This window comes from Fomitiporia mediterranea (genome assembly GCF_000271605.1).
Source record: "Fomitiporia mediterranea MF3/22 unplaced genomic scaffold FOMMEscaffold_5, whole genome shotgun sequence".
Classification (NCBI taxonomy): Eukaryota; Fungi; Basidiomycota; class Agaricomycetes; order Hymenochaetales; family Hymenochaetaceae; genus Fomitiporia; species Fomitiporia mediterranea.
Genome location: NW_006760390.1, coordinates 1,857,395 through 1,876,283, shown reverse-complemented (window position 1 = coordinate 1,876,283; position 18,889 = coordinate 1,857,395). Strand labels below are relative to the sequence as shown.

The window sequence follows — 18,889 nt, the reverse complement described above, 5'->3', positions numbered from 1 at the left end:
CAGTCCTCTGTCTCATTCCCTGGTTCCCACTCACCCTTTGCTCTCGCGGTCTTGTCGTTCTCGCACGCGGTTTGCTATCTGTCTTTATAGGCGCTCTCGTTCTGCGGTTTCTCCTGGTGGTCGAGTGAGAGCGTTGTCCTCACGAAGCTCGGCCATCGTCGGTGTCTTTCCGTCACACTCAGCATAGTCTCTTCCGCATACATCATTTCTTGCTTGCTAAGATAGGTTCTATGGCATATTACTTGTACTTCTATTACACGCAAGGACGTTGCAAGAGAGCTGTTAGTCATGTGTCAGGAGAGTTGGTGTGAGCGGAGCCTCAGGAAGCCAACTCTCAAATTCTGTCGTCTAGGATGTCCCAACCGACCTGTTTGGGTACACTGGAAGATCTGGCTTTTCTGCTGCGTGCTTCACTTGAACCGCGCACAGTTACCGCATTGTAAGCTTGTCCGTTCTCACCAGAGAAATACCACTTCTGTTTGTTGGTGGGTGGTTTCTCTTCCCACATCAGAGTTATTTATCCTATGCATCGAGTAAATGATGTTTTCTCTTGTGACGAAATTTTGTTTACTGACACTGAAGGAACTGGGACGGGAAGGACTTTCAAGCCACGTCTTCATCGTTGCGGGCTCAACTTTGGATTATATAATCAAATGGACCGTGGTCTCAGACCCAGCCTGGTCCATGGACCGCTAAACCTAGCGACTTGTTTTGGTCATTGTGACAGTAGCATTCTCCCACCACAACTACCCGCTTCCTTCGGCTTGGATACCTCCCCTCACTCTTATTATCCCTCACCCAACTCGTCGCCTTTTCCACCTCTGTAATTGCAACCACAATGGATATGGACATGGGCTCCTCAAGCAACTCAACAGAATTGATGATGACGATGACCCCGTACCTCCATTTCACCGGCGGCGATTTCCTCTTCTTCAAATCCATAACTCCTAGCTCGAACGGCGCAATCGCTGGTGCCGCTATCTTTCTCTTTTTCCTCGCTATTTTTGAGAGGGTCGTCGTTGCGATGCGTGCCGTCATGGAAAACCGTTGGAAACAAAGGTTATTTGCTACCTAGTTATCATTAATGGGTGTTTCTAACATTCTGATTAGAGCGAAGGCCCTAGTAGAGCATCACGTACTCTTGACAGAGAAATGTCATGATGCTGGCCTGAGCCAGCCGTCCTTGCCTTCAGTGACGAAGAAGCGGGTCATCCCGCCGTTTGTCCTCTCGCAAGACGTCAGCCGAGGCGCTATGCACGCGTTGCAGTCCTTCATACACTTCGCGATCATGTTGGCCGTCATGTAAGTATACATCAAGCGGACCGCGCACACTTGCTGCTCTTATTGATCTTATGGTATCGTTCAATTTGTAGGACTTTCCAGGCTGCGTATATCATTGCGATCATCATAGGACTGGGGGTCGGGGAAGTGTTGTTTGGACGTCTTTCTGCTCAGCTTAGCCTTCATAGTCACTAGCTGTTAGATGCTGCTCATAACTACTTGCTATGCGTTCACGGATTTCTAGTGTCCCTTCTATCTTCAACAGTGTCTTTATGTAAATGACAAATGTTATGTTGCCAGGAGCTTTCCACTTCCACTCATCCAAGGGGAAATAATAGTGTGATAGATGTGTGAAGTTTAGGGAAGTGGGCTGTAGTTACGGGGCAGTTTAGCTGTATCGACGAGTTGCTTTGGCAGCAGTAGGCTATGCTATCAGTAAGTCGGATCGCAGACCTTGAAGGTACGTTGAAACGACGATTGATTGGAATGAGGACAGTGAAAAAGTTTTACTCGATATCCCTATCCGGATTATTTCGTGAGAATAATTGCTTACAGTATAAAATGACTTCCCGTTGACCTCCCTCTGGTAGCTGGACACTTGTTCTCTTCCACGCTAAAGGAATTCCTCATCAATGATGCTCACGAAAGACTTTTTCATTTTCTCTGGCATTCTCGCTGTCGCTTCGACAGTAAGTGCGCATTTCCAAATGCAGTTCCCTGAACCTCGCGGTGTCTTTGTCGAGAACCAGGAGGTCAACTTCTGTGGTATGTAGCGAGCCGCGCTCTTACCCCGGTAGAAGTTGTATTCTTCGTTTCCTAATGTATAACACAGATGGATACCAGAATGCAGTCTCCAATCGGACGACTTTTCCTCTCGACCAGGGATTTGTCACCATTAACAGCGAACATCCGAGCTGGTCCGGTAAGCCTTCATGAATTCCCGGTGTCTTGTTTGGTGAAGCGCTGACTATTACAATGCCCTAGCCCAAATACTTATCTCAATTGATCAAGATCCGACTAGTTTCTCCAATTTCAACACCTCGTCGACTGGAGTGCAGCTTCCCTCTGCCGTTCCGTTCTTCAAAGCCACTGGTGAAGGGCCTGCTTGCATCGCGATTGACATTGCAAACCTCAATATTACCGGCGTCAAAGATGGCTCAAATGTCACTATCCAGGTGCAGTTCGACGGTGGAGACGGCAACCTTTTCCAGGTCGGTGTATTCTTCATGTTTGATAACTTGAAGTCGCATGGTCGAAATTGACTAATACGAATTATTGTGTTTTTTCTTCCGAATAGTGTGCGGACCTGACTTTGTCGAGAAATGCTACCATGCCATCCGGGGTGAACTGCACAAACCTTGTTTCAAACTCCACTACTACTGCATCGAATTCAACGTCGACTACAGGAGCTCAGCCAACTACAACAACCAATGCAGCCCTCTTGCTGTCCGGCGAAGGAAGCGGGCTTCTCGGTCTTTTCGCAGCCATGCTGCTGGCTCTTCTTTAAGCTTGCATGATTTATTTTCCATGGCGGGAGTATATATTTCCAACTGCGTACTGAATATTGTGACAAAATGATTTGGTCCGTGCAGAATGGGAAAGCAGATGGATCATGAGTATGTTTGGACTGTTCTTTGTCTTGTATTTATTATAATGAAAGAATGAATTCATATGCAACATAAATTTTCGACTGAAATATGAGTCATGCGGAAGACTGATTGAATAAACCCCAGATTGCTAACAGACAATAATGTCTGATTTGACCAACAAAATTGGCGTCAAGCTGAAGATCAAGAAATTCCTGATGACTGAAAATGTACATGAATACGTCTTCAAGGAAAATAACTTCCAGTGCACCGACTACTTATAGCTGACGTTACAAGAATTAATTAAAACAAAGCAATAGATTGTGGTCAACATGCGCCTGTTTTTTTGTGTGCTATTTATAGTGTCAACCTGATTAGATAAGATAAAATGCTGATTCATGTGACTGACACTCTTCATCACGTGCCTAACTCGGGGTCTCTGAGATTCGCAATTGAGCTTATTCGTCGCGTCTTCCGCTTTCTCAAATCCTTTTGCAATGCTACGAAGAGGACTCTCTAGGTCACTCTGCCGATTATGTGCTACAAATGCTTTCCGCTCACATAGGTCTCATGTCTTGCGACGCCCGGACGCACAGAGGTTCTTGCATGTGAGCCGTCCAGTGATGGCTACGCCTCCTCCAATGGTCAAACACAGGTTAGTCCTCTAACTCCCTGCCGTCAGAAGCTGACCGGCGATAGGACACCGTGAAGTGATATCTCAATGCAGAGATATCATGAACTATCAGATGTAACGATGGACACGTTATTGGAGTCATTAGAAACGCTTCTTGACGAAGTTGGCGATGCAGCCTGTGAAGTCGAATATTCGGTATGTTCACGTGTTTTCTTCCATTCCGCAATATATGTTTCTACTCATGCCGGGCATAGAGCGGCGTTCTCACTTTGAATCTGGCGGATAAGGGAACGTATGTTATCAACAAGCAGCCACCGAACAAGCAGATCTGGTTGTCCTCTCCTTTTAGGTACGCAATCCCATCCCGCCCTTGCATTTTCTGTGTCATATTAAATTGAAACCAGTGGGCCTAAACGGTATGATTATGTTGCGGACAAGGATGGATGGTACTACTCGCGAGACGGCCGCTCAATAGAAGAGTTACTGGATGAGGAGTTGAGCAAAGCTTTCGGTAGAGATGTCAAGCTTGGTCTAGACGAAATTTCTTCCAAAGTTGTATGACGAAAAACTATGGGAATGGTTCATTGGTTCGAAAACATTATCTATCTATGCATATTAGCGATTAAAAATTTGCTTTACTAATGCCGAATGATCCCCGCTCTAGAATAATGCTACAGAATAACGAAAGTATTGCTTGCATGAATTCATGAGAAATTACGATTCAATGGGTAGAAGTACTAAAGAATATAGAAGGTGCCATGGTGTAAGTAAAGGAACAGTCAGCATACAGGGGTGGTATCAATATTCCGATTTCAACTCAGTGCATGGAGTAAAGATCATCTAAGAACAATTCCTACAGTGAATTAGAAATAAACGAAGAAGTGTTCAATAAGTACGAACCTCGGATACAGGGGAGAGCGCGCTCAAGCTTGATCGGAGCTGCGACCTTGCTTTCGCATGCGTACAAGTGAACCCAAAATTCTGTTCCCATTAGCGCAAGCCGTCAGTTAAGAATGAGCAACGTACTCATTAAAGCGTTTATAGATCGTATTCTCATCCGAGCTGGCCGACCGTGCCTCCTGCGGTCGCTGTGGAGTCCCTAAATGCGCATCCTTAGGAGGCGTTTGAAGATGCCGGGGCGCAGGTGGCGTCGATCCAGCGGTACATGTCGATGATTCAGAGGAAGGAGCTCGACGTCGAAGCCGATGCTCTACATGAAGACTACCAAGCAGTTTGTTGATAAGCGTGTAGTGGCCTGGCTTCTGTTCACGGCTTAAGGCATCCGTGGCAGCAGCCACATCGGTATTAGATTCATAGTCGAGTTCGTCGTTATCGACTTCTATTTCCATGCCCCTCTCCCGCCCGTCAAGAATAGGTGACGCGATCCGACGGCGTTTCGTGGTATGACCGAACGTGTTCAGGTCTCCATTGGCCAGTTCGGGCACGCTCTCCGACGTAGGGGGTGGCGTTGAAGTCCTCTGCCGCTTTAACATGTTGCAAAGGAGATGGATCACAAGGGAGATAACTAGAGAGATGAAGTAGTGGGTAAAGAGGCTTGTGGTGGATGGTGAGGTTGCGCTTGCGTTTGAGTAGACGCGTCGGGGTATTCGTCATGCGCGTGATTCAGTCTGTGATCAAGTGACTCGCGTCCTCGTCTTCGATACTCTCCCAGAGTCCCAAATCCTCATTTGCCCTTTTAAACAGTTGCGCATTCACAAGTCACAATGGCGGATATGGACGTTTTCGCCGCTATGGGTATTTCAGGTTTCGGAAAGACACAAAAGAAGAAACCAACAGTGGACCCATCTTCGTTCTCAAGAAACAAAAGGGTGAATAACAACTGCGAATCTTTCATGAAATACTCTCATTATTGACGTCCTTTGTTTTCTATAGGCCCCCTCTCCCAAGGCCGAATCCATGGAGAAGAATGGCAGCGCTGAATCCAATGAAGTGTCTGTTCAACCGACTAGCTCAGAGGTGCTAGCCGACGCGGGCAGGAGTACGACTTCATCTGAATCGCCGGAACCAGGTCCATTACCAGCACCAGCGTCAGTGAATGATGACATTGACGATGCTGAGCCTGAATATGACCCAGACGAACTCGATGCCGAGGCCGACTTTCCTATATCGCACGAACTGCCAATGAAAGATCATACAAAGGTCATTTCTGCTCTTGCCATTGACCCGTCAGGCGCACGGTTCGTTTCGGGTTCTCATGACTACGACTGTAAGTTATGGGATTTTGGTGGGATGGGAGCGACACCCAAGCCATTTAAGACATGGGAACCGGCAGGCACGTACTATGTATGTTTTCATTTGAGCGTGATTATCCTGGCCTGACTTGACGAAGAACACAGGTCCACGATTTGAAGTTTTCACCTGATGGCACCAAGTTTCTTGTCATTTCGGGTACCATCCAGCCCAAATTATTCAGCCGAGACGGCGAAGAATTGTGTGTAGATCATTTCTTCCGTATTCTCTGGATTAACTCACCGCGTTTTTAGAGCGACGTATGTTAAGGGTGATGTGTACATTCGGGACATGAAGCATACTGCGTATGTTTAATTTATTATCACCACATACGATGTACTAATAATAGTTTCAGAGGACATGTTGGAGAAGTCCTCTGTTCATCTTGGCACCCGAAAGACTCGAGTACTTTCATAACTTGCTCAGCTGACTCAACAATTCGGTGAGCAAAACAACTCCAAAGTTGCGAAGGTCATAAGCTAACAGGTTGCAACAGAATATGGGATGCTGACGACAAGCGCAGGCAGAAGACTGTGATTGTTGTCAAGTCGAAGGAGCGAGGCGCACGGACGAAGGTCACTGCATGCGCGTATTCACATGATGCCAAGTACATTGGTGGCGCCTGCGTTGATGGTGCACTTCATATGTGGAAGACGAACTCGAATTTCGTGCGTCCAGACATGAGTATTGAGGGAGCACATACGAAAGGCACAGAAACCGGTTCCTTTGTCTTTTCGGTGGATGGCAGAACAGTAATGACCAGAGGTGGGGATGATACGGTGAAGCGTAAGCAGGCATCTGCTATCTTATCGACCGTTGCTGATAGACATCTGAAAGTGTGGGACCTCCGCTCCTTCCGCAAACCGTTGGCGACGAAGACCAACATCACCACTCTTTATCCCACTACAAATGCTGTCTTCAGTCCGGACGAGAAATATATCATCACTGGGTCGGGCGCTACAAGCAAGGGAGGGAAAGGCAAATTATTATTTTTACGGAAGGAATCTTTGGAGCCTGTCAGAGAACTGGAGATGGATAGCACGCCAGTCAAAGTCCTTTGGCATCCCAAAATCAACCAGGTTTGGGCGCATTACGCATCATATTTCATGTACGAATAATTTATGAAATTACAGATTTTGGTGGGGCAGGCAAACGGCCAAGTGTCTTGCCTTTATTCGCCAGAACATTCGCTGAACGGTGCAAAACTACTGGCCAACAAATCAGCTGTCAGAAGGCCGACAGTGGAGTCCATGGCGTCTGCAGAGCTGCAACCACAGATTATCACTCCACACGCACTGCCGATGTTTCGCGATGGCGAGGAGGGGAGGAGTGTCAAGAGGAAGAGAGAAAAAGAGCGATTGGATCCTCGGAAGAGCAAGCGACCAGAGTTGCCCGTCACAGGACCTGGGAAGGGTGGACGCGTCGGCGCAAGTGCGACTCAACATGTCGTCCAGAACCTATTCAGGGACACTACTCGCGATCAAGATGTAAGCGTCTTTATCCTTCTGATGGCTTTCTGATGGGGTTTGTGCTGTGCGGAGACACTTTCAATTTCGCGTTTTCTGGCGCGGTCGTTTCAGCCTTTTTCATGAGACACCGCGTGCGGTAACCTGCATGATATTTTTGATGACGTGGTCGCAGCCGGTTTCCCTTCCGATGGCGATGGCACTGTCGTCGGATTCCCCTATTTCTTGAGCATGAGTGCTGACCAAAGGTGCACACTTCATTTAGCCCCGGGAGGCATTGCTGAAGTACGCAGACGTCGCGGAGAAGGATCCTCAATGGACATCAGGTGCGTGCGGTTCTGCGCTTTTCCGTTTCCCCCAGTTGGCGTGGTTGTTGACTGAGTCTACTTTTGGAAACTTGTGGCTGTGTCGAAATTTTGTCGCGGTGGACCACGTGCCTGTGTTCTGTAATGCAGCCTGGAGACAAAACCAGCCCAAGCCGGTGTTTGCAGAGGCCGAGGAAGAGGAGGAGGGAGAAAAGGAACAATAGGGCACTGTGCTGCTGTTTGTCTGTAGCTAATAGGTAGGGATATACTGTGGAATAGCGGGGAGAAAGGAAGAATCACGTGGCCCGAGGAGAGCTTACATGAGTGATCTGAAAGAGCTAGAATTGAAACTCCGCTTGAATTGCAATACGTTGGGCCCATAAAACCTAGGTCGGACGACGCGCGCATGCGTTTCCCTCAAATCCGCTGCCCGAGCCCCCACACTTTTTAGATTCCCCTCCTCTGTGACAAATTACATAAGCAGAATATAGCATGTCCGACGCCCTTGCCGTCCACGCTGCGACCAGCGTCAACGGCATCCATCCACCCCTGGGCATCTCCACCAACACGAACGGGGCACAGCCTTCCTCGGATAACATCGACAACGGTGCGCTCAGCAGTGCTCCCGACTCTCCCGTTGTTCTTTCTCCTCCCACCGACGCTGTCTCGCCTGCAGTCAAAATAGATATCGACTACGCGCAACGCGAGTCTGATGCCCGCCATGAGCCCCTCACGTTGTCGCTCGGTAAGACAGACGATGTCTCTGTCCAGGCGCAGCTTGACACACCTGCCGATCCTGGTAAGCCTATATACTCTTGCATTTTTTTCATCTTTGGTTGACGCGGTTGCATTTCATTTCTAGCGTCGATACCTATAGCACCACCCAAGGGCACTCCGCCTCCGCCAGCCGGGCAACTACTGGAGGATGTTCGAATGGCTGAGCAAGCAACTCCAGCACTATCAGGCGAGTCACCCGTTGCAGAGGCGAATGGGAGTAGTGGTATGAATGGTGTGAAGCATGAGGAGAAGAATGGTGTCAACGGCCACGCTGCTCCTTCGTCTGCGGATGATATGAATGTAGATACACCCGTTCCTCCGTCGTCGCGACAGCCCGACGCGCACGATGCGGTATTGGACGATGCCAGTCAACCGCCGCCCGCAAAACGAGCGAGGAAGCTTTCGGATGCCGATCAAGCGTCTCTCGCTCATGTAAGCAGATATCGTCTACGTAGTGCCATGTACTTTTGTGCTGACATGCCAGAATTTGAAGTCTCCTGCTCCACCCCCGCCGACTACTGTTCTTTCTACCGCTACCGAAGACCGCTCTGCCACGCCGTCACCTTCACAGGATCGGAAGGCGACTCTGAGTCAGGCACAATACAGATTTTGTGTGTCGACAGTACGCAATTTACGGAAGCTTAAGGACGCGACACCCTTTCTTAATCCCGTTGATCCGGTGGCCCTTAACATCCCCCATTATCTGAGTATTGTAAAACATCCCATGGACTTTGCGACCATTGATCGCAAACTCGTTGCTTCTAATCCTGTGAAGCCTGATAGTAATCCGGCGAACCCTCGGTACCTTACTGCGGACGAGTTCATTGCCGACGTGCGGTTAATGTTCTCGAATGCTTACACCTTCAACGGGCCAGAACACGTTGTCACTCAAATGGGGAAGCGTGTTGAAGCTATATTCGACAAGCAGATCAAGCAATTACCACCACCCGCAGAAGAGGTAATGATTTTTACGTATGGCCCATCCTTTTCTTGAGCCCTAGTCTAATGGTGTCTTATTCGTAGCCGAAGCCTCAGGCACCGAAGAAGGCTGCGACTCCCCCTCCTCCACCGCCCCCCGCGAAAAAGGCTCCTGCTGCTCGGCGACCTTCCACTTCTCTTCCTACAATTCGCAGGTCTGATACCACGGAGACAGCTAGACCAAAGCGTGAAATACACCCTCCACCTCCGAAGGATTTGCCTTATGCTGAGCCGTCGAAGAAGATGCGGTCAGTGAGGAAAGCGAAGACGGATGACGGGACAGAGGAACAGTTAAGATATTGCGGCAAGATCCTCACGGATTTACACAAAAAGTCACTGTTTACCATTGCCAGTCCGTTCTATGAGCCGGTTGGTGAGTGATTCAGTAAATGAACCGCGTCAGAATTCTGACACAATGCAGATGCTGTCAAACTCGGGATTCCCCATTATCCCAAAATCGTGAAAAGGCCGATGGATCTGGGCACCATGAGGAAGAAGCTCGATAACCGGGAATATCCGAATGCAGCCAAGTTTAAAGAAGATTTCGCTCTCATGATTAGAAACTGCATGGCGTTCAATCCGGTTGGCACAGCCGTACATGATGCTGGGGTTGAAATCCAGCGTGTCTTTGAAGAGAAATGGTCCCATCTCCCGCCTCTGAAAGTACCAAGCGAAGACGAAGACGAGGATGAGGACGAAGACAGCGATGACGATCGCATTCGTGAGTGTCTGATTGTTTGTCCAATGTCTTGCAGTCTTTTAAATCCGCTCTTTAGGTGCTATTGCCGACCTGGAGGCTCGGATTGAGACGATGAGAGGGAATTTGGCAGCACTAAAGAATCAAGCGAAGAAGAAAGTAAAGAAGGAGAAGCGGCCTCCGAAGCGCGCTTCACCACCCGTCGCGTCGACTTCCAAGCCAAACAATCGGCCAGCCAAGCCGGTGCCCAAGAAGAAGAGTTCAAAGAAGGCCCAAATCCCCGACGACGATGTGTTGTCCTTTGACCAGAAAAAGGATCTGAGCGAGACCATTCAAAATCTTGAAGGCGAAAAGTTGGAACGAGTGATTAATATCATTCACGAAGGTGTTCCAGAAATTCGCGATGTATGTACATTGGCTTCCCGTACTCTGATGAATGCTTATCAGTTTTACAGAGTTCTGAAGAGATCGAGCTCGACATTGACCAACTTCCTGCACCAGTACTGCTTAAGCTGTACAATTTTGTAATCCGGCCGTTGAAGGCGAACAATAGCAAGCGGTCCCGAACAGGGACGGGGACGGGGACTGGCGGTTTGAAGCGGAAAAGTATGGATGAAGACGTCGAGGCCGAGAAGATTCGGCAGCTGGAGGAGAGGATGAAGATGTTCGACAAAAATGCAGTTGTCAGTTCTGGTGTAAAACACGAGAACGACAGCGAGCATTCCTCCGATGACAGTTCTTCGGACAGCTCGGGCAGCGACTCCGAATGAAGGCCTGTGTTGATTTTTCGATTTTCTCCCCGGACGCTTACCCTCCGCGATGCCGATTGCATCATTAATGATTTCTGCCTCATTCTTCCTTATTGATTGTCATCGTGCCGCATTTTTAGGCCGTCTTTTCATTCGCAATTTTTCGTATACGTCTTGCCTTTTATTGTGTCTTGCAACCGCAACTGTGTGCTTATACTACGTCGAAAGCCAATTTACTGTCACCACTGTAGCAAATTAGTTTTAGTACTTTATGAAAATATTCGATTTCCTTTTGATGATGTCTGGAGTGCACGTGATGATGACCTGAGTGATGTGTCCATTTGTGGCAACAGCGCCTTTACCGTCTCTTCGTCTGTCTGTCTGCCTGCATAGTAATAGCATAGAAAGCGGCCCTTTCCTTCGTCCGTCATCATCCTTCCCTCTTGTCTCCCTATCCGCATTGTCCTGCTCCTCTCTCGATACCATGCTTTATGACCCGTCAACCAGCCCGGCGCTTCAGGCTTGGCTCGTCAAGACCCTTGAGCCAATGTACGAATCGTTCCCCTTACTACTCCAACCAACTAATATAGCGCTCACTTACTTATCCTCTCCTAGATGCGATGCCGAACCTGACGCTCTCGCTACCTACATCATTGCACTTCTCAAGCATGATGTTCCGGAACATGACCTACGACAGGAAGTTATCAAACAACTAGACGAGTTCTTTGAAGACGGTCCGTCTGTCATGTATTCAAGTTGTATTCATTTACTGACTTTACTATTAGGTGCATCTGGTTTTGTCGATACACTCTTTGCTGCGCTCCGCTCCAAGTCGTATGTGCCGTACACCACTAGCCCTGGTTCATTCCCCGCTTCGACAGAAAAGGCTCGGGATGCTGGGATTCCTATACCACTCGATGCTCTGATTTCGCCTTCATCGACCTCACCTACAGACCGGGGTACAAAAAGGAGTCACGACGGCGATGACCGTGAAACGCGTGGTCCACCGAAGGGCCCTCGACTAAGCAATGAGGCTTATTTTGCTAGACACTCGGATGCGAATGGGCATGGGCAGGACTGGCAACGAGGTCCAATGGATGGCGGTATGCCGAATGGTTTTCCACCGCAAGGACCGAAGGTTATGCTTCCGAAGGGCGTGTGTCGTGACTATCACCGTGTGTTGAGCCCTGCATTCTCTTTTGTCATTTTTAACTGACTTCGTTTATCAGTGAAAGGCTATTGCTCGCGAGGAGTCAGATGCAAGTACAGTCATGACGAAGGCGCTTTTTCACCAAATATGTCTATGCCATTAAATGGAGGAGTCATGCCTTTCATGAATATGTATGGTGGGATGCCTTTCCCTGGTGCACCGGTGCCACCTCTGGCATACGATCCGAATGACTCGGTCATGGATATGCGACCTAGAGCTCCGTATCAGCGCCCCATTCCGACGATGCCTCGAGGTCATCAAAATCGAGAAAATGATAATGGTCAGGCGTTCCCTGGACATGGTGAACTGCCTGTTGTCCAGGACCTCACTCCAGCCGGACCGAGAGAAGAACCAACCGCGATGGACGTTACACCAACGCAAAATACAAATGCTCCTTCGACAAGTGCAGATTCCAACGTACCTCCAGATCCCACCTCCCTTTCTTCACTACAAGCCTTCAATTCGGGGCCAAATGGTGCTGCTGCAACACAAGGACCGACGCAAACTAATGGAAGGCCACAAAGAGGGTACCGACGCGGTCGTGGGGGTCGAGGAGGGACCTTCACTGGAGAGCATCAAGCCTTCGGCGGGAACGAGCAAGGCCGTAATAGTAAGACTATTGTTGTCGAGAAAATCCCAGACGACAAGCTGTCGCTTGGGGAAGTCAACAATTGGTTCAAACGTTATGGTACCGTTACCAATGTCGCTGTAGATGCACCGGGGAAGAAGGCTTTAGTGAGCTTCTCTTCACATGAGGAGGCACGCGCCGCTTGGTCTGCGGAGGAGGCGGTGTTTAATAATAGATTCGTCAAGATATTCTGGCATCGTCCGATGGAAGGCCAAGGTACGGCTGGTGCGCGTGCACTGGAGGCGTCGGCGTCGATAGTTGCAAACATGGCTGCACAGGAGAACGCTCCTGCTACGGTTGCACCTGCCGAGGTCCCTAAACCCACGGCACCGCCTGCTAACAAAGCACCTACACCCGCGTCCTCGAAGCTGACAGCTTTACAAGAAAAGCAACAATTATTGGATAAACAGATAGCAGAACAAAAGGAGCTGATGGGCAAACTTGGTAGCGCTTCTGCAGAAGAAAAGAAAGACATTATGGCGCGTTTACGAAAATTAGCTGCCGAGATGAAGACCCCTTCGGAGGATAAAACAGCACAACCACCACGACCACCACGTTCAAGGACTACATCGGAGGTTCCCGTAGATAAGGAGCGGAAAGCGAAGGAGCTGCTTGACATGGAATTGGAAGCGCACGCAAAAACAGGCGAGGAAAACTCACCAGTGGGAGGAGAGGAGACCCGCGAAAGTTTACAGGAGAAGCTCGAGAAATTACGTGCTGAGGCAAGTGCGTTGGGCCTTAGCGATACTTCGTCTCAGCCAATCTATTCTTCGTATCGTGGGGGTTTCCGCGGGAGGGGACGAGGACGTGCAAGTTTCCCAAGTTTCCGTGGTGCCATGCGAGGTGGACCGCCACGTGGGAGTATGAAACTTGATAACCGCCCGAAGGCTTTACTCGTGAAGGGTGTTGCAACTCAGGATCCGGAAGTCGTGCAGGCAGTACGTTCTTGGTATGAGGTAAGATCACTGTGCAGGTAGTTCTTTTGTCATAAACTGATTGTGTTTGACAGACTGGAGGACAATTAGCATCACTTGATGTGCATGACGATGAGTCCCTTATTGCTCGTTTCTATTCACGAGCTGCTGCGGAACAGGTGAGTATTCTCCTTGTCATCATCATATACTATTGTGTGCTCATGGTTCTGCAGGCTCTAGCAAAAGGACCCAACATCCCCTCCGCTGGCAATGTTAAACTTAGCTGGCACACCGAAACAACAGGTCCAAAACCAGTCACGGGTACTCAACAAGGTACACAAGATAAAAAATCGGCAGCGACAACTGAGGATCGACCGCCTTCACCTCGACCTGAAGAACCTACATTGGAAGAAGTTGGTTGGGGCAATGAGGATGACGACGGGATGGGCATGGGCGGCATGTTTTGATCCAGTCCGCCGTATTGCTTTTTTTTGTTGCGAGCTTAAATGTATCTTTATAAAGAGCCCCCTTGCGCATGCTGCTAGGATCATACATACAATATCTTATTAAAGCTGTCGGCAGTCCTAATTGTGTCCATCTTGTTGACTCTACTCTTGTACAGTGCATAAATGCATAAAGAAATTATTTTGCTGGCTTCGGACTGTTGATACGTCCGTTGTTTAGTATTTATTCTGGAACTTGCAGTGCAGATGAGAATTTTTTATAATTGCGTGTAATTATAAGCGAGAGCAACAAAACAACAACACAGGAAAGCTAACAGGACAGTCTAAACATAACATAACACGAAATCTACACTTCACTAGACTGCTCATAAAGAATCGCATCATCATCATCATTGACCACAAAACTCCCCATCTGATACTCATCAGGCTCACTCCCTCTCACAGGTGAAGAAGAATTCCAATCAGCAGGTTTAGGAAGGACCTGCGTCCTCCCTCCCGCAAATGCCCCAACTCTCTTGGGCCTAGTCTTGAATTGTGGGCCAGTAGAACCACCAGTACCGTTACCGTCGTTGTCTATAGTAGGTGCTTGTGTCATTAAGCTCATGCGGTATGCAGCTGTTTGGTTGTATGAGGGAGAGGCTTGAGTTTCGGGGAGTTCTTCGAGGAAACGACGGTCGGATGAGGATTCGAGCATGTCGAGGATTGAAGAGGCGTCGTCGTTCTCCCCTCCTGAGCTGACTTCTGAGCCGGAATGTTCGGCTTCAACGTCGAAGAGGGCAGGGTTGTCTGACATTTTGAGTTTGGGTTTTTTCTTCTTGGGTTGGTTGTTGTTGCGGATGTCTTGAGGTTGAGGGACAGGAGGAGGACCCATTGGTGTTCCTGGTGCTAATGGTGCAGATGGTGGTGGTGATGGTGAACGGCGTCGGACGAGACGGCGTGGTGCTTCGTTTTGCTCGACGGTTGGTGAGGAGGGGGGAGCTGCTAGTTTTCTTTTGGTGGGTCTACGGAAGGCGAATGTCGGCTCGGGGCTGGCTTGAGAACCATCGTCTACCTTTTTGTTTGTTGCAAGTACAGGTGAGCTCGGGCCAGGAATTTGCTCCGCAAGCGGTTCTGGCGAGCTAACGGTCTCGATCACGCCTAACGACTTTGCACTTCGGAAATGCACACCTCCACTGGCAGGCTTGAGTTTCTCGGAAACCAGATGCCGAGAAGTCTCTGCTTCGGAGCCGCTTTCCAGCAACCATCCAGACGTCCTTCGCTCGTGCCCTGTTTTCGCAGATGCTATCGTCGCTCCTGACGAACTCGGTCCTGATTCGGCACTGGATCTTTTGGGCTCGTCGTCCGAAGATGAAGAGGAGACTATTGCTTTCCGTTTCTTGGGTCTTTTTGGTACTGATGGTTCACTACTACTTGTTGACTCGCTTTCGCTTTTAAGCCCTTTCTGGATGTCCAAGTCATCTGAGTCGTCATCAAGACGATCAGGTATTGGGGCCTTCAGCATATCCACCAGGTTGCGTTGGCTGGGCTTGCGTTTTGTGTCATTGGACTTTTTGGATTTCTTTTTGGACTTGGAGGCACGGGCGTGCAATCCATTTGCGATTTCTTCGTCATCGCTGTCGTCCTCGAGGTCTGAATCGTCCATATCCTTCGTTTTCTTCCCCTTCTTCGCCTTCGGTCGAAGCTTGGACGCGGATACGAAACCCATGGACGCACCGAGAGGAATATTCCGATTTATGTCGTCGTTCCGTTTCCTCTTCTTTACAGTGGCTCCCTTTCCACGCGCTGGTGAATCCTTCGTGTCTGGCATGTACTTTTCGATCGGCATAGTGATCTGTAAACAAGATGGTTCGATATTATCTGGTAAGAGTCGCTCTGCATCTGTATAAAGCTCGAGCTGGTTGCCGCTGATGATTGTGTCTTGCACGTCTGCATAATTCTCCTTGGACTTGTCCCAGTTCCTTTCTTCTCTCTCTTCGGCGAGCAAGACGTCAACATATCCAGTTCTCTTGCGCCCTGTTCGACCTACACGTTGCAGCTAGGAAGGAAATGTTGAATATTGATGCTAGTATAATACAAGTTAATACTTACCATTTGGATAGAACTCTTTGAGGAATCGTAGCAAATGATCCTATCGATCTCCCCAATATCCAAGCCCTCTTCGCCAACAGAAGTCGAAACAAGGATGTTATATTCTCCATCCTTGAACTTTTGTATTGTCTGCAGCAGAAATGAGTATATGAGCTCCTCAAGTAATGAAGAATCCTGACCTCAAGTTGCTTCGCCTGTGCCAATCCCTTTTTGCCCTTCTTGTCTATCCCTTGCCCAACAAAACGCGTCGCCCGAAGCATAGGTTTGTACTGATCCAATACATCGACCACTTCATCGATAACCTCCCTCAGCCCGACGAAGATCATGACTTTCGTGCTCGAAGACGCAGCCTCAGTGCTCTCTCCAGGTGCAGGCGTTTCTGGGTTACTCGGTGGAGTATTGAAGTGATCCATGATAATTTCAACTAGAGCCTTCATTTTCGGATGAGGTGCAAAACCCAATGCTTGTTGGCGCTCGCATTCCTCCATGAGCTTGATGAAGTCCGGATTTCTGAGGAGATTCACTTCCTTGTCATCGTTTTTCTCGCCACTCTTCAAGTTCTCCTTAAGGTCCTTCAGCGAACGATAGCAAACAGAAACGCTTGATTCCATCTAAAGGTACATTAGTTAGACGAAGCAAAAGTAGATATGTGAAACCCTTACCAAGTTCCCCATCGCCCTCGCTAGGCTACCGAGTACGCGAAGGTAGGAAAACATCCACCTGGCTTTGGCTGACTTGCTAGTTGCAAGCTTCTGCGAGCCCGCCACGCACGAATAAGGGTGGAGCGACATGGCATTTCTGGCATATACAATGCCTGCTTTTCGAGCTCTGTCTAGGAGTGGCTGATCAACAGTTATGGGTCAAATTCTTAGAAAAGAGACGATGATTGCTTACATCAGTGATTTTGCACAACAGTCGCTGAATCGTAAGAACCGATTCGCCCATCTTTATCACACGTACTTGAATTTCCTATGAAAACATTAGATAATTAGTCACAGTAATGGCAAGTCCCAACATGTCCCCCACCTTTTTGAAGATGTATCGCTGAAGGTCGAAGCTTGATTCATTCCTAATCTCAATGTGACTTATATGCAGCGAATCAACAATTGCTTGCACAGCTTCGGGATTATTGCCTGGCGTCGCAGTAAGCGCGAGAATACGAAAGTGTGGATTCTTGGCCATCATGTACCGCACGACTTGAGCATATGCGTAATCACCAGTTCCCCTGTGAGCCTCGTCTAAAATGCAATAGTCTGAGGGAACGTGGGTTGGCTGCAAATCGCGAACTGCATACCTATCACCAATAGTACGATGTCAAGAGGATCTGCAAGGCCTGAAACCAAGTCATTTACCAGAGTCTGAGGAGTCATGTATATCACACGTTTCTGTGCCCACTAGGGTCATAACAAAAGGTATTAAAGCTCTACAAAAAGTAAGCCGAGGAGAAAAATATATGTACGTACAGCATAACTCCTCTTATGCTTCTGCACTTCTCCGGTCAACAAGGCAGCGTCGCTACCCGGTATTCCGCAAACATCATGACAGGCAGTTACTTGTTGTGCAACAAGAGGTTTTGTGGGGGCTACGAAGACGATTTTACCGTCAGGAAACCACCTGTAATCTAGATTGCAAAATTTGTAGAGTCATCTAACAAAGATAAATGCATCCTCACAGTTGAGCATCACAACCCCAGCTATGAACGTCTTCCCTAACCCAGTTGGTAAGGCCACCAAGGTGTTCTGGAAGAGACACTTCTTTGCAATATTGAATTGGTAGTCTCTTCGCGGCCGATTCAACGGAAACACCCAGTCTTTAGCGTTCAACAAGTCTGGTTTAAGTTTCATCGGAGGCGGCTAATAGAAGATATCTGAGAAATGGCGTCTGACTTGTAACACGGTACTCACTGGACTAGCGAGTTCAGGAAAGGGCATGTTTTGTTTAGTCGAGTAGCCATAGCCAAAGTACGCAGTTGAAACGAATATACGTACCCAACTATGAATATGGATCAGTCGACGTAAGACGTACAGCAAAGCGGCTCACCATCAACGTAAGGCGAAGGGAATTGCTCAAACTCCATTTCTTCGCCATTAAAGTCATCGTCAATATTTTCACCGCCAGGAACACTCTTTTCTTTCTCCTTCTCCTTCCCCTTCCCCTTCCCCTTCCCCTTCCCTTTCTTCTTGGTTGAACGGAAGCCTGTCTCCGAAAAGCCAGTACGATCCCAAGTTTTAGCTTTCTGCTCGCCGTTTCCTGCCGACTTCGTCCTCGAGAACGACCTCTTCGGCTGTGACTTCTCAATAGGAGAATTAGGAAGCGTTCGCCCATCCAGTGTCGTTTGACGCGTACGGCTAGGCCCAGCTACGGGCTGTGCCTTGCCTGCATAAGAATCCGCAATGAAGGCATCAAGTCTGTCGAGTTCTTCTGCATCAACATCAAACGAGCCATCGAATTCATCAGAAGATGGATGATTTCGAAGTGCTGGTTTAAATCTAGGACCAGCAGACGGCACAGGTACATTTGAAGTTGCATTCGAAGTTGCATTCGCAACAGGAGCTGGTCGAGCTGGTTTCGACACTGGCTGTTGGCTTGCGGCTTCTATCGCATCCAATTCCTGGAGGAAAGCAAAGTCCGCAAATTCGTCATCGTCTATATCGAAGCTGTCAGACATTGTTGACTACGAAGCTCAGCTAAAGTGAATGAAGGACATGGGTAACCAGTGCGACTCTGAGCCCATTACCTAGACGCGTCTCCTGTCCTGGGCGGCGATCCAAAATCAAGACGCGTGGTCACGTGTGTGTGTGACACCTGCATTAACGAACGCCCGACTTGCTCATTTCTCCCTTCCCTTGAAACTCAACTAAT

At 48.7% G+C, this 18,889-nt stretch overlaps 8 protein-coding genes across 8 annotated transcripts; 6 read left to right on the top strand and 2 right to left on the bottom strand.

Annotated features, from left to right (window-relative positions):
- Positions 1-11: 11 nt before the first annotated feature.
- Positions 12-1,598, top strand: FOMMEDRAFT_167322 (uncharacterized protein). The gene is made up of 3 exons (XM_007265579.1): positions 12-1,059; positions 1,111-1,302; positions 1,374-1,598. The coding sequence occupies exons 1-3, from the start codon at positions 839-841 to the stop codon at positions 1,474-1,476; spliced, it is 516 nt and encodes a 171-aa protein (XP_007265641.1). The 5' UTR covers positions 12-838; the 3' UTR covers positions 1,477-1,598.
- Positions 1,599-1,916: 318 nt separating this feature from the next.
- FOMMEDRAFT_133385 (uncharacterized protein) lies at positions 1,917-2,788 on the top strand (the record flags this gene model as incomplete). Its single annotated transcript, XM_007265578.1, has 4 exons — positions 1,917-2,046; positions 2,114-2,203; positions 2,266-2,492; positions 2,579-2,788. 4 exons carry the CDS (start codon positions 1,917-1,919, stop codon positions 2,786-2,788), a joined length of 657 nt encoding a protein of 218 aa, XP_007265640.1.
- A 598-nt stretch (positions 2,789-3,386) lies between these two features.
- FOMMEDRAFT_121504 (Frataxin) lies at positions 3,387-4,158 on the top strand. The gene is made up of 4 exons (XM_007265577.1): positions 3,387-3,522; positions 3,579-3,696; positions 3,756-3,850; positions 3,906-4,158. Exons 1-4 carry the CDS (start codon positions 3,491-3,493, stop codon positions 4,060-4,062), a joined length of 402 nt encoding a protein of 133 aa, XP_007265639.1. The 5' UTR covers positions 3,387-3,490; the 3' UTR covers positions 4,063-4,158.
- Positions 4,159-4,293: 135 nt separating this feature from the next.
- On the bottom strand, positions 4,294-4,886 carry FOMMEDRAFT_140116 (uncharacterized protein). Its single transcript, XM_007265576.1, has 3 exons — positions 4,528-4,886; positions 4,402-4,482; positions 4,294-4,341 (listed from the first exon to the last, which is right to left on the bottom strand). Exons 1-2 carry the CDS (start codon positions 4,848-4,850, stop codon positions 4,425-4,427), a joined length of 381 nt encoding a protein of 126 aa, XP_007265638.1. The 5' UTR covers positions 4,851-4,886; the 3' UTR covers positions 4,294-4,341; positions 4,402-4,424.
- A 321-nt stretch (positions 4,887-5,207) lies between these two features.
- Positions 5,208-7,805, top strand: FOMMEDRAFT_140115 (WD40 repeat-like protein). The gene is made up of 10 exons (XM_007265575.1): positions 5,208-5,330; positions 5,395-5,805; positions 5,859-5,953; positions 6,006-6,056; positions 6,107-6,193; positions 6,248-6,537; positions 6,589-6,830; positions 6,885-7,238; positions 7,483-7,543; positions 7,673-7,805. The coding sequence occupies exons 1-10, from the start codon at positions 5,226-5,228 to the stop codon at positions 7,744-7,746; spliced, it is 1,770 nt and encodes a 589-aa protein (XP_007265637.1). The 5' UTR covers positions 5,208-5,225; the 3' UTR covers positions 7,747-7,805.
- A 209-nt stretch (positions 7,806-8,014) lies between these two features.
- On the top strand, positions 8,015-11,000 carry FOMMEDRAFT_167318 (Bromodomain-containing protein; the record flags this gene model as incomplete). The annotated part of the gene is made up of 7 exons (XM_007265574.1): positions 8,015-8,321; positions 8,385-8,731; positions 8,793-9,257; positions 9,323-9,650; positions 9,699-9,998; positions 10,054-10,379; positions 10,430-11,000. The coding sequence occupies 7 exons, from the start codon at positions 8,015-8,017 to the stop codon at positions 10,742-10,744; spliced, it is 2,388 nt and encodes a 795-aa protein (XP_007265636.1). The 3' UTR covers positions 10,745-11,000.
- A 207-nt stretch (positions 11,001-11,207) lies between these two features.
- On the top strand, positions 11,208-14,157 carry FOMMEDRAFT_106444 (uncharacterized protein; the record flags this gene model as incomplete). Its single annotated transcript, XM_007265573.1, has 6 exons — positions 11,208-11,272; positions 11,339-11,457; positions 11,509-11,898; positions 11,953-13,517; positions 13,571-13,654; positions 13,709-14,157. 6 exons carry the CDS (start codon positions 11,208-11,210, stop codon positions 13,940-13,942), a joined length of 2,457 nt encoding a protein of 818 aa, XP_007265635.1. The 3' UTR covers positions 13,943-14,157.
- A 128-nt stretch (positions 14,158-14,285) lies between these two features.
- On the bottom strand, positions 14,286-18,695 carry FOMMEDRAFT_27841 (P-loop containing nucleoside triphosphate hydrolase protein; the record flags this gene model as incomplete). The annotated part of the gene is made up of 12 exons (XM_007265572.1): positions 14,286-15,974; positions 16,028-16,156; positions 16,207-16,638; positions 16,690-16,869; positions 16,922-16,996; positions 17,054-17,265; positions 17,322-17,421; positions 17,491-17,648; positions 17,700-17,880; positions 17,932-17,935; positions 18,016-18,019; positions 18,068-18,695. 12 exons carry the CDS (start codon positions 18,693-18,695, stop codon positions 14,286-14,288), a joined length of 3,792 nt encoding a protein of 1,263 aa, XP_007265634.1.
- Positions 18,696-18,889: the final 194 nt, after the last annotated feature.